The 15,000-nt window shown below is 45.3% G+C and overlaps 1 protein-coding gene across 1 annotated transcript in view; it reads left to right on the plus strand.

Annotated features, from left to right (window-relative positions):
• Positions 1-15,000, plus strand: part of ahrra (aryl-hydrocarbon receptor repressor a) — a 126,206-nt gene that overhangs the window by 91,391 nt on the left and 19,815 nt on the right. The window contains exon 5 of the mRNA XM_083651047.1: positions 12,630-12,719. Within this exon, the coding sequence (XP_083507173.1) occupies positions 12,630-12,719 (90 nt within the window). The remainder of the gene's footprint in view (positions 1-12,629; positions 12,720-15,000) is intronic.

Consider the following 15,000-nt stretch of genomic DNA (forward strand, 5'->3'; position numbering starts at 1 on the left):
GTCTTTGGTGTGTGCTAGCGTTAGATGCTGATATATGGAGCTGACATTGTCCTTTAATTAAAAATCACTTCAAATATTATGGATATGATGCAGCTTGATTGATTACATACTGTAGAATTGATCAATACAACTTGAATTGATTTAATGAGATATCAGATTCCACACAAGACCGTATGAGTAGCCTACCAGATGTGTATTAGCATTATTATTATCCTGTGTTTCAGTGTGGCATGATGGTCTAAAAATGCTGTTTCATAGGCTTTTCCATCGTGACTAGATAAACAAATAAATAAATAAATAAATAAAACGAGAAGTGCGCTCGGAGAATGCAGATCTCTGCCATGGCCAATATCCCAGTCTGCTATGATATGTACATTTTGTGAGTCGGATCAGAACCCTGACCCACCCACATCCCGCCAGCCACTCCCCCTACCCACCACTCTGACCTTCCTATCCCTAGCTACGGCTGCTTTTTCTTAGTCCCAGCCCCTTTCCTAACCACATGCCTTCACACCACCCAGAAACACCTAGCCACTCCTCCTGCAAACCCTTTAAATTCAGACTCTCTATGACCTTCCTATCCCTAGCCCATTTTGCCTCCTGACCACGCTCCCTCCCACCACAAAGATATACCTAGCCACGCCCCTACCCACCCCTCAAATCCAGACTCTACAACCTTCCTATCCCTAGTAGTCTGGAGCCGTTAGTGAGGCTTCTGGACCTGGGGGCGTGACCAATGCGCAATGGCAGGAACCAGAATCTGTGTGCGCCAGAAAAATCTTCTGTGTCGCTAACGTTAGTTAGCTAGAGCCTGATAACACGAGGTGACTAAAAAGTTACATAGTACATGTTTTAAAACAAAACGTTGATGCAATATCGCTGCCACCATCGCCATTCATGGCGACTAGTTAGCCTACACAACAATAAAAATGTGGCACATATCCAGTTTACAATTCTGGTTCCACTGAAGCTGGGCGGGGTCTACGCTGGAAACCATGCTGAGAGGTGTAATTCAAATCTAATGGAAACCAGGCTCTTCTCCTCGGGAAGAGCCTGGTGATGCGAGGTTAATCCCTAGTTACGGCCCCTTTTCTCTAGCCCCGCCCCTTTCCTTGCCCCGCCCCGGATCAGATCCGTGCCAAAATTGAATGGGTTCTTCCTCACCCTTCCACCCAGTGTCATGAAAATCGGCCCAGTAGTTTTTCCGTAATCCTGCTGACAGACAAACAAACAGAGAGACAAACAGACGGGACCGAAAACATAACCTCTTTGGCGGAGGTAATAAATAAATAAATATGTAATACTACTACTATGCACGATATTGGATATTTTGCCAATATCTAATATGGCGATATTTTCCAACTCTTTTGGCCAATGCCAATACGGATATTTGCACAATTTTTTTCCCACCTAATTTCAGAGAACATCAAGTCTCTCCTGTAGTGAGATTAATTAACACATTATTAAGTCTACTCGAGTCTCTTATCCTGCTGGGTCACTGGTAGATGCAGACATAAATACAATGCAGAAGATCAGATCGTCATCATCATCCGACCAGTGACGACAACATCCGAAGTTGGTCCCCGGGCGCTGTACGAGAAAGCGACCACTGCTCCTGGCCTGCCCCCCGGAGGAAAGGACATGCCTGGATGGGTTAAATGCAGAGGACACTTTTCACCGGCCACCGTCAGCATGAGTGTGTTATGGCCGCATGCATGTATTGTGGTGTTCGTGTGACAATAAAAGACGGGCTTGTCCCGTTACGAGAGTTACGAGAGAGTTTTATGCTTTTCAAAATGTACACATTCGCTGGGCAAAACAAGAAAACTACTTCAACTTAGGTTATGTAAAACATGCCATATCTATTTTTATGTAACATTTTTTTTCAAACAAAACTGTACGATTCATCCTCATCCTACTTAAAGAGGCTTGAATAAGCTCATTTTATCAGCCTGTCATATTGGCAAAAATGTTTGTTGCGGGCCGATGCCGATATTTAATTTGAAAGCCTTTATTGGCCGATACTGATGATGTGCCGATTTCGTGCGTCCCTACTAAATACACTAAATACTTGATAATAGTAATTTTCTGGCATGAAAATAGAAAAAGAAATGTCAGATATCGGCAGGTTCAATTAAAAAAATATCATTGTGTGTGTGTGTGTGTGTGTGTGTATAGGATATGTGTGAGTTCCTGGTGGCAGAAGTTCCCCTGGTGTGTGGTGACCTCCTCGCTCGCCGCTTTCATCTCTCTCTCTCTCTCTCTCTGACAGCGAGGCGGCCGGAAGCCAGAGAAACCCTGTCCAAACAATGAGACGGCCTTCCTCTCTCTCTCTCTCTCTTTCTCTCCCCCTTTCTATTCCTCCCTCCTCCCCCGTTTCCAAATCCAGCAAACATATCTTTTATTTTGGGGGTAGCTCTCGCGTGCAAAGCGCCTCTTAAGATTTTGTAAAGTCGGAGCTTCTAACCTCCCAGGGGCGGTTATGGGAGCCGGGGGCGTCGTTGGATGCAGATATGCAGCGGGCCGGGCCAGTAGCAGGTGCCTGTTTCCATTACCTAAAACCTTCAGCATGCGAGGAACCAGAGGAGATGTGAATGAACTCAAAACAGTCATATGGTCAGCGGCAGCTAAGAAAGACTTCAATACATTACAACTACCGTAGTTCAAAATCAAGCTGCCATGGCACTTCATTGCTCAACATGCACAAATATAGCATATATGCACTATCGCCTGTCTTGGTTCCCCCGTTGACATTAAACTTCACTATAGCCTCATCATGTTTTTCAGAAATGTAGTATTTAATCAGACACCTGAATATTATGCTTATGATACTCTCTGTACTATGCTCACTGTTTAATAAATATACTTATATGACAGAAGTTTATTGACACTGAAAAAGGTACAAGGATACATTTTTCCCTGAGCTGTTTACGATAGCCTATTATGGATAAAATAATTATACCGAATTTTCTAAAAGCAAGCGGCACCCTCAAAGTGTTTTCTGAAGGGAAACCATTATTCTAATGATATATTCATTATTATCATTCATAATTTCAACCTCTGTATAATTCATAATTCGATAAGGACTATCATATTGAATAATATTACTACAGTGGGCCAAAATAAACGGGGGGCCTGCAAGCCCCAAATTGGTCAGCCATGATTTAACGTGTAACACAGCGCAGTTCAGAAGTGTTCACACATTCAAGCCTCTCTCTTGTAATAGTTGCTTAATAGTAGCTTCTGTAAAGCCTGATCTTTCACATTATAAAAACTTCACACGCTCATTTCTAGCGTGCCTCGCACGCTCCACGTGCACACCGCTAGCTCGCCAGCTTCAGCTTCAACAATTGTGAGCCGCGCGTGCCGCAACCCCTCGCCTTATTATAATAGCGAGATTCTCAGCGTTGTAACAGTAATTAACCTCGATCCATGTCTCTTCTTGTCTCTTTGTTAATTTCAGATCAGTTTGAACCATATTCATCACATATTAAACAAAGAATAAATATTAAGAATTATCAATTGACTATTTAATTTTTTTTGACAATTCTGCTCACGCTGAGCACAAATCAGCTCAGCATGAGCAGAATTGTCGAAATGGACAATTTCTTTTAGTCTTAAGTTGTTTCTAGCTCCTTATATTGAAAGTACCATCCAGTGACCTGTTTTGTTGTTTTTTTGTCTGTCAAAAGTATTGGCACTGCAAGCATGTGGCTTTTAGAAAGTCAATAAAACTGACATAATGAACTAATTTCTGCCTGTTAATGCTCTTTCAGAGTCCAAGGCCCTTTCCCCCTCTCCTCTCTCTCCCCAGAAGTAGAGAAATACCAAATTCCTTCAAAAAGAAAAGTGGGTCCAGAGCTTGAAATGTATCCTGGCATCTGAAGGGCCGAGAAACGGGGAATGGTGAACTGGCTGAATAAATCCAAATGAACCCAGCATGTTAATTTAGGCATTTTTATGGCATTTAGGAGCCATAAAGGCAACGTCACATTCCAGTCTATTCAAGTCATTTTTAAATCCTTTTGTGTTAGACATGCTCTGTCCAAATCCAACAGAATCTGGTCATTTCTAAGACTTTTGGACGTATATAGAAAGGTGAGGCTTTAAGTACGCAGGTTTTCACTATACTAACTATATGAATGAATGGGACACATTTGAGTTGGACAAGTAAGATCACAGCTTTGGATTACATACCAAAAACGTGTGCCGCCCACCCCAAACACATGGTTTCAATACAGCAGCATCCCAGAAAGTGGAATGTCTTGGTCTAAAAACCAGATATTTTCATATTTTCAGCACCGACATATTGGATTTGGACACAATATACTGTTTTCAGTATAGATATATTTGATTTAACCTGACTCACTGTTACCAGATGTTTGCGCAGCCCTCATGTGACCAATAATAATACTTTCAACACTAATATATTGGAAAATACACTATATTGATCCCAAATCGTCCTAGCTCCATTTCAAAAGATTCTGAGCGGTCCAGAAGACACTACATGACCTTTTTTTAACTGTGACACCCTTACTGCTTTCTGTTTCCCCGATGCTAAGAAGTAAGCTCGTCCAAAAGAGTCATCTTTGATGTCCAAACTTGGCTTAGTGATTGGGAAGTCGGATGGAAAATCCAGAGTCAGAGATCCCCCATGGTGATAATTTGTAAACCAGGCTAACCAGCAATGCATTTCCAGCAATGATTCCTGAAGTCATTGCATCGGTACAGCCTGATGTATTTTTGCTGTATTTGTTTAACTGATGTTGATTGAAATTATGGTCCAATTTAGAGTACCGGCAGGGACACAGCAGAAGCGTCTCCGTCATGGAAGCCGAGGCAGCTTCATTTTGGCGTCCTTGTTTTTGATGCGAGAAGCGAGTGGTCACATGCAGCCAGGCATGAAGTCAGTAAGTTGTGACTCTGGCACGGAGCAAAACAAGGGTGCTTCTGGTGTGAATGGCCACTGCCAGGCTCCTGCTCGAAGCTTCCATGACGCGCCGCGACGGAGACGTTTCTGGTGTGTCCCAGGCATAAAATAGATGATAAAGCAGACTATGCTTTGGGGCATGATTGACAGGTCACCTGTCCAGTGATCGTGCAGCTCGCCAATCAAGGACCAATAGCAGGCGGTGCTACGCCTCTTCTCGTCCAAATTCACGTCACTTCTGGCTCCAAATAACCAAGATGCCAACCTCGAGGCTTCAAAACGTCCACAAACCAATGGGTGACATCATGGTAGCTACATGTATGTCCATATTTATTATACAGTCTATGGAGTTTAGCTCATGGATGGACAGGTATCGGTGTCCATTAAGGCCAATAGGATGGAGCGGCTGTGGTAAACAGCACTGCATGCCAAGGCAATGACATCACTGCATGCCAAGGCAATGACATCACTATGAGGACAGAGAGAGGGAGAGGCAGGAGAGGGAGAGCAACAAGAGGAGTGAGAGAATACAGTATGGGTGTGAATTTGGAAGCCGCAGGGGTACACACACACACACACACACACACACACACACACACACACACACACACACACACACACACACACACTCACACACACACACACACACACACACACACACACACACACACACACACACACACACACACACACACACACACACACACACCAGGGAAGACCTGCATAGTCTCGCAGTAAAGTGGAGATGACAGACTCTGGCAGCAGCAGTCACACAAGTCAAGTGGTAGTCACGCTATCACAGCAGTGCACGCGCGCACACACACGTACGTACGCGTGTCCGCACACACACGCACACACACACACACACACACACACACACACACACACACACACACACATGCTTCCACCTTTCCTTCCTATACTGCATTCTTTCTCCTTCCACTCTTCTTTCTCTCACACTCCTTCTGTCTGACCATCTCTTCCTTCAACCCAATCGCCAGAATAAAATGTCTCCATATGTTTCTACAAGAAGAACTGGACGGACAAACCTGTCTTTATTTGTCACACGACACCCGTTGTACAGCCAACACAGTCTCTTTTGGAGGCCAGCCACATACACATTCATGTGTACAGCACACGCATGAGGCCAGCCACATACACATTCATGTGTACAGCACACGCATGAGGCCAGCCACATACACATTCATGTGTACAGCACACGCATGAGGCCAGCCACATACACATTCATGTGTACAGCACACGCATGAGGCCAGCCACATACACATTCATGTGTACAGCACACGCATGAGGCCAGCCACATACACATTCATGTGTACAGCACACGCATGAGGCCAGCCACATACACATTCATTACAGCACACGCATGAGGCCAGCCACATACACATTCATGTGTACAGCACACGCATGAGGCCAGCCACATACACATTCATGTGTACAGCACACGCATGAGGCCAGCCACATACACATTCATGTGTACAGCACACGCATGAGGCCAGCCACATACACATTCATGTGTACAGCACACGCATGAGGCCAGCCACATACACATTCATGTGTACAGCACACGCATGAGGCCAGCCACATACACATTCATGTTGTACAGCACACGCACGAGGCCAGCCACATACACATTCATGTGTACAGCACACGCATGAGGCCAGCCACATACACATTCATGTGTACAGCACACGCATGAGGCCAGCCACATACACATTCATGTGTACAGCACACGCATGAGGCCAGCCACATACACATTCATGTGTACAGCACACGCATGAGGCCAGCCACATACACATTCATGTGTACAGCACACGCATGAGGCCAGCCACATACACATTCATGTGTACAGCACACGCATGAGGCCAGCCACATACACATTCATGTGTACAGCACACGCATGAGGCCAGCCACATACACATTCATGTGTACAGCACACGCATGAGGCCAGCCACATACACATTCATGTGTACAGCACACGCATGAGGCCAGCCACATACACATTCATGTGTACAGCACACGCATGAGGCCAGCCACATACACATTCATGTGTACAGCACACGCATGAGGCCAGCCACATACACATTCATGTGTACAGCACACGCATGAGGCCAGCCACATACACATTCATGTGTACAGCACACGCATGAGGCCAGCCACATACACATTCATGTGTACAGCACACGCATGAGGCCAGCCACATACACATTCATGTGTACAGCACACGCATGAGGCCAGCCACATACACATTCATTACAGCACACGCATGAGGCCAGCCACATACACATTCATGTGTACAGCACACGCATGAGGCCAGCCACATACACATTCATGTGTACAGCACACGCATGAGGCCAGCCACATACACATTCATGTGTACAGCACACGCATGAGGCCAGCCACATACACATTCATGTGTACAGCACACGCATGAGGCCAGCCACATACACATTCATGTGTACAGCACACGCATGAGGCCAGCCACATACACATTCATGTTGTACAGCACACGCATGAGGCCAGCCACATACACATTCATGTGTACAGCACACGCATGAGGCCAGCCACATACACATTCATTACAGCACACGCATGAGGCCAGCCACATACACATTCATGTGTACAGCACACGCATGAGGCCAGCCACATACACATTCATGTGTACAGCACACGCATGAGGCCAGCCACATACACATTCATGTGTACAGCACACGCATGAGGCCAGCCACATACACATTCATGTGTACAGCACACGCATGAGGCCAGCCACATACACATTCATGTGTACAGCACACGCATGAGGCCAGCCACATACACATTCATGTTGTACAGCACACGCACGAGGCCAGCCACATACACATTCATGTGTACAGCACACGCATGAGGCCAGCCACATACACATTCATGTGTACAGCACACGCATGAGGCCAGCCACATACACATTCATGTGTACAGCACACGCATGAGGCCAGCCACATACACATTCATGTGTACAGCACACGCATGAGGCCAGCCACATACACATTCATGTGTACAGCACACGCATGAGGCCAGCCACATACACATTCATGTGTACAGCACACGCATGAGGCCAGCCACATACACATTCATGTGTACAGCACACGCATGAGGCCAGCCACATACACATTCATGTGTACAGCACACGCATGAGGCCAGCCACATACACATTCATGTGTACAGCACACGCATGAGGCCAGCCACATACACATTCATGTTGTACAGCACACGCATGAGGCCAGCCACATACACATTCATGTGTACAGCACACGCATGAGGCCAGCCACATACACATTCATGTTGTACAGCACACGCATGAGGCCAGCCACATACACATTCATGTGTACAGCACACGCATGAGGCCAGCCACATACACATTCATGTGTACAGCACACGCATGAGGCCAGCCACATACACATTCATGTGTACAGCACACGCATGAGGCCAGCCACATACACATTCATGTTGTACAGCACACGCATGAGGCCAGCCACATACACATTCATGTGTACAGCACACGCATGAGGCCAGCCACATACACATTCATGTGTACAGCACACGCATGAGGCCAGCCACATACACATTCATGTGTACAGCACACGCATGAGGCCAGCCACATACACATTCATGTGTACAGCACACGCATGAGGCCAGCCACATACACATTCATGTTGTACAGCACACGCATGAGGCCAGCCACATACACATTCATGTGTACAGCACACGCATGAGGCCAGCCACATACACATTCATGCCGACAGTGCCCGGTGAAATACAGTCTGTGCTCATTTTGAGAAACGAGAAACGTTGATGCGTCATTGGGCAGTGGTGGCTTAACGGTTAGAGAAGCGAGCTTGTGACCGGAAGGTCGTCGGTTCAATCTCCGGGACCGGCAGGATAAATCTGGGTGGGGAAAGTGAAAAGGCAGCGCTTGCCACGCCCTCATTACCACCACTGATGTGCCCTTAAGCAAGGCCCTTAACCCCAACTGCTCCAGTGGAGCTGCTCAGTGGCCAGCAGATCAGACTGTGGTTGTACTGGTCAGCTTCCAGGTATGAATGTGTGTGAATGCGAACAGGGCAATCCAATGCTCTCAGTGAGACTCCCCCTGTATAAATAAAGGTAAAAAAATAATAATCTATTTAGGTTCAGAAAATTGATATTTTACATATCCCTGGATTGCAGAAACGTACGATGCCAATGTTTTATTCTGGCGACCAGGCCGGAACAAAGCCTCGTTAATGAGCACTTGGCACTGTGTGTGTGTGTGTGTGTGTGTGTGTGTGTGTGTGTGTGTGTGTGTGTGTGTGTGTGTGTGTGTGTGACAACACAAATGCATAAACACAGGACTATAAAACTGCACTGGTTTAACCACAACTGCACCGATAACAACACACTGCACAATATCCCAAATATTGTTTTCATAAACAAAACCAGAAAATCAGTTACCATCATTGAAACAGCCTGCTCATTTGACCTGTACATAGACACTTGCTTCACATCCAAACTCATGAAATATCAGCCCATATTACGACTTCAGGCTATAACTGCCAACTTATTGTGCTTGTGTTTGGGAGTGTGGGGCATGTCCACAACATGTGCACGGTGGACTGTCTGCAACTAGGGGATGTGCGAAAGACTGATGAAAAAAAGAAGCAAAATATTGCTCAGTTTCCGCCACTATAGGCAGCCTTTCCACCTGGAGAAGACAACGTTTTGTATACTCTTGAGTGCTGAACATGTTTACATTCGTCTGCTTGCATTTGTTAGATATTAAGCTATCATTCAGATTGTACTACAGTATTCTTTGCTGTCACATGTATCTAGTGTCTGCTTTTACCACATTATACTGCACTGTTTGGATCATAGTTGACCTTTTTGGATCCAAATAAAAATATTAAAATGTGTGTCTGTGTGTGTGTGTGTGTGTGTGTGTGTTTGTGTGTGTGTGTGTGTGTGTGTGTGTGTGTGTGTGTGTGTGTGTGTGTGTGTGTGTGTGTGTGTGTTTGTGTGTGTGTGTGTGTGTGTGTGTGTGTGTGTGTGTGTGTGTGTGTGTGTGAGAGAGAGAGGGGTGAGTGTGTGGAGTTGCTCTGTCATATATTCTCTTAACCGAGGGACACTGTAGGCGTGTATGGGTGTGTATGTATAGTATATACTGTAGCTTAGTCATTAAATCTCTCTCTTAACCGAGGGACACTGTAGGCGTGTGTGGGTGTGTCTGTATGTATAGTATATAGCTTAGTCATTAAATCTCTCTTAACCGAGGGACACTGTAGGCGTGTATGGGTGTGTATGTATAGTATATAGCTTAGTCATTAAATCTCTCTCTTAACCGAGGGACACTGTAGGTGTATATGGGTGTGTATGTATAGTATATAGCTTAGTCATTAAATCTCTCTTAACCGAGGGACACTGTAGGCGTGTATGGGTGTGTATGTATAGTATATAGCTTAGTCATTAAATCTCTCTTAACCGAGGGACACTGTAGGCGTGTATGGGTGTGTATGTATAGTATATAGCTTAGTCATTAAATCTCTCTTAAACGAGGGACACTGTAGGCGTGTATGGGTGTGTATGTATAGTATATAGCTTAGTCATTAAATCTCTCTTAACCGAGGGACACTGTAGGCGTGTATGGGTGTGTATGTATAGTATATAGCTTAGTCATTAAATCTCTCTTAACCGAGGGACACTGTAGGCGTGTATGGGTGTGTATGTATAGTATATACTGTAGCTTAGTCATTAAATCTCTCTCTTAACCGAGGGACACTGTAGGCGTATGTGGGTGTGTATGTATAGTATATAGCTTAGTCATTAAATCTCTCTCTTAACCGAGGGACACTGTAGGTGTATATGGGTGTGTATGTATAGTATATAGCTTAGTCATTAAATCTCTCTTAACCGAGGGACACTGTAGGCGTGTATGGGTGTGTATGTATAGTATATAGCTTAGTCATTAAATCTCTCTTAACCGAGGGACACTGTAGGCGTGTATGGGTGTGTATGTATAGTATATAGCTTAGTCATTAAATCTCTCTTAAACGAGGGACACTGTAGGCGTGTATGGGTGTGTATGTATAGTATATAGCTTAGTCATTAAATCTCTCTTAACCGAGGGACACTGTAGGCGTGTATGGGTGTGTATGTATAGTATATAGCTTAGTCATTAAATCTCTCTTAACCGAGGGACACTGTAGGCGTGTATGGGTGTGTATGTGTATGGGTGTGTATGTATAGTATATAGCTTAGTCATTAAATCTCTCTCTTAACCGAGGGACACTGTAGGCGTATGTGGGTGTGTATGTATAGTATATAGCTTAGTCATTAAATCTCTCTTAACCGAGGGACACTGTAGGCGTGTATGGGTGTGTATGTATCGTATATAGCTTAGTCATTAAATCTCTCTTAACCGAGGGACACTGTAGGCGTATGTGGGTGTGTATGTATAGTATAGCTTAGTCATTAAATCTTTCTCTTAACCGAGGGACACTGTAGGCGTATGTGGGTGTGTATGTATAGTATATAGCTTAGTCATTAAATCTCTCTTAACCGAGGGACACTGTAGGCGTATGTGGGTGTGTATGTATAGTATATAGCTTAGTCATTAAATCTCTCTTAACCGAGGGACACTGTAGGCGTATGTGGGTGTGTATGTATAGTATATAGCTTAGTCATTAAATCTTTCTCTTAACCGAGGGACACTGTAGGCGTGTGTATAGTATATAGCTTAGTCATTAAATATCTCTCTTAACCGAGGGACACTGTAGGCGTGTGTGGGTGTGTATGTCATCTCCAAGTTATTTGCTGGAAAAATGATCCGGAATATTAATTCCACTGGGAAATATAATGAAAGTCTGAAGTTGAAAGTGGTCTTTCGCACCACAAATCAACAGGTTTTTATTTGGCCAACTCGGTTGCACAACCACCTGTCTTTCACTCGCTCCCTAGTCTCGCTTGCCAGGCTTCCCTCCCTGCCGGGAGAGAAGTCTGGCTGCATGCAAACATGATGCTGGTATAAGCTCTGCCATTGGTGCCATCCATTTCAGTCGGCAGCGGAAGAAAATCCCTTTCCGCTCCCTGCAAGCTCTGCCATTGGCTCTGACCTGTATAACAACATCATCAACAATGCTAGCTCGTTGCTACATGCTAATAACGATTGGATCTGGATTGTGCCTGCTTTCAGTGTTTGGTTGTAAAGGTAAACGGAGCCTTTCCCTCCCTCTATACCAGAGTGCCAGCCAGTACAGCCAGACTCTCCCCCGTTGTAGGGAGAGAGTAGTCTCGCTTCCCAGTGTTGTGTTATTGTATCTTTTCTTCCATCCGTACTGTAATTTGCTGTTGGGAAAATAAAGATGTTTGAAATTGGGCATCGCGCTCTAAAAGAAAGTCTGGCTCAGAGTGGCATTCTGGTTACACTTTCACTGTGGCTTCAAAAAGCAATGAAGCCATTTGTCTCTCCATAGAGATTGCACTCTCTTTCTACTGGGTGCATCATGCCCACTAGGATTACTCCTGCCATCTACACTTAGTTTCAGAACAACAAGCCAGTTAAAATGGGGTTGTTTGTGTTTGTAAATAATGTATCCGTTACTCTTGTTCTTGTTTGCTGCGTGAACTACTTTGAATGACGGATGTTTCTCTGTGTCTCTGTCTGTGTGTCTAGTCTCTGACGGGCTTCGCCTTGGTGGTGAGCAGTGATGGGATGGTCTTCTACGCCTCCTCCACTATTGTGGACTACCTGGGCTTCCATCAGGTGGGTAGGACCTGGTATTTACAGGTTATGTAATAGGTTATTATAATGCATCGCCAACACGTGTGTAATGAAGAAGGCTGTGTTAAGGCAGTTAAGGCAGAATAGCAGGCAGTGTGACCTGTAAAGCTGTAGCATGCAACTTTTCACCTTGAGGCAGCAAGTGTCTTGTTAGCTCCGCCTTCCCTTCAGGTCCCGCCCCTTCAGTTGTTAGCCTGGGTAAACCCAGCCCCCACGTGACCTGCTCTCAGAGTTCCCAGTCACTACGTAGTGACTGCGAACAGGTCTGAGAGCAGGTCACGTGGGGGCTGGGTTTACCCAGGCTATTCAGTTGTCAATCATCCCAACCAGCTGTCTGCCTTGACACAGCAACTAGCCTGAGGCAGAAGAGGCAGAGGAAGAATGCAGCCAACCGATACCAATAGTAACGTAGGAATGAGTCCGGAAGTAGCACTTCGGTTCGTCAGGGGAAAAGGCTATGGGTTTTAGAATGGGGATTTCCGTTAAATGCATGAAATCATGCATGGTCTGTGGTTAACCAACACAGTCTCACAGAAAATTGTATAATACCAACGATATGGACCAACGTTGCTATTTTACAATTTCGCCTCGAAAATTGTAAAATAGTAACGTTCTGAGATTTTAGGGTTAGGATTAGAGTAGGGGGAGGGGTTAGAAACAGAAAATCTCCGTAAAACACGCCCAAACCACGCCCACCGCTGTAGACACATACGTTCCCATTTTACAATTTCTTAGCCGACATTGTAAAATACCAACGTTTGTCCACAAACGTTGCTATTTTACAATTTTTTTGGAGATCGGGTTGGGTTAACACAAGTTTATGGGAGTGGTAATTAGTCCAGGCGTTTCACACCTAAATTTGGGTCAACGTCTCACTAATTGCAACACAGGCAAACTGTCTCCTCAATATGTTCTGAATGACAGAAAAAAAGTCCCAAGAAATCCTATTAGAGGAAAGTTTTGAAAATCGCCTAAATGACCAGTCCTCCCATAGACTTCCATTGTAAAAAGGCGTTTAGAACATATTGAGGAGACAAAATCCATAGACCTTATTCACAGCGCGGCCATCTTGGGATGACGTCACCCGCTGGTTGGGAACGCAACGAGACTCTCATCCAAACCCCTGTCTGAACATGGGAGCAGTAGACCAAAAGTTTGAGTTCTGTCACACCAATTTCGTTTGATCACATCGATAAATGGGCAGATGAATGTGTACAGGGTTCAAAACAAGGGCTACAACAACTGGATCGAGTTTTATATCCACGATATTCAAGGAAGCGCAGCCGATGGTCTAAATTGTAAACTGCTTTACACCCTCACACCGAACCGATACATCTGGCGCTGTGGAGCAGTTGAACCCGAAATGACGCAGCCAAAGAACGCTGTGTTTGAGCTTAAACTTAGGCACTGGCATGTGAATACATGTGAAACTACGCAATATTTTGGAATACCATGGCATCAAAATAAATCTTGGATAACAATATTGTGTCGGAGGTGACACCTCTGACAACTTTAGTAGCGCTAACATTGACGCTAGCGTTAGCTAGTGTTTGAGCTCACCACTGTCATGCTAACCTAGCTAGTGAAGGTGCTAACGCTAACGTCAATGTAATTATCCACTACTACATGAAAAAGCCTTCAATGTCTTATTCTGGCGATAGGTATAGAGACAAGTTAGAAAACGTGGGGTAGCGATGTGCCAAAAAGTGAATGGTTTATCGTGTATCCTGTTTGGTGTCATGAGGCCACCTTAGGGTCAAGACCGCCATTTCACCCTGGGATAGACTGTGTGTGACACGTCGCCGACAAGCTAAGCCGTCTTCCTCTCCGGCAACCATACCCAGCCGCTCATTAAATATGCATGATATCAAGACGGCCTCGCCTGTCCCGCTACGTTCAGATCAGCCCCTCCTCCAAAACCACGAAGAAAGTGCTTTTCACTGTTAAAAACCCCTCACTTTGACCTCACGTCTGCTCACACACACACACACACACACACACACACGCATGCACGTACGCACGCACACAGAGACACACACACACACACACACACACACACACACACACACACACACACACACACACACAGAGACACACACACACACACACACACACACACACACACACACACACATGCACAGACAGACACACAGAGTGGACTGACACTTTGGAGTAGAGATTCTTCTGCTACAGCGCTCCCCCTTGGCTTACAAGCGGCGAGGGGCCGTAACACAGCGCTATGAAAATCGACATGAAAACCAAA

This window comes from Poromitra crassiceps, assembly GCF_964638095.1.
Source record: "Poromitra crassiceps genome assembly, chromosome: 2".
In the NCBI taxonomy this organism is placed as follows: domain Eukaryota; kingdom Metazoa; phylum Chordata; class Actinopteri; order Beryciformes; family Melamphaidae; genus Poromitra; species Poromitra crassiceps.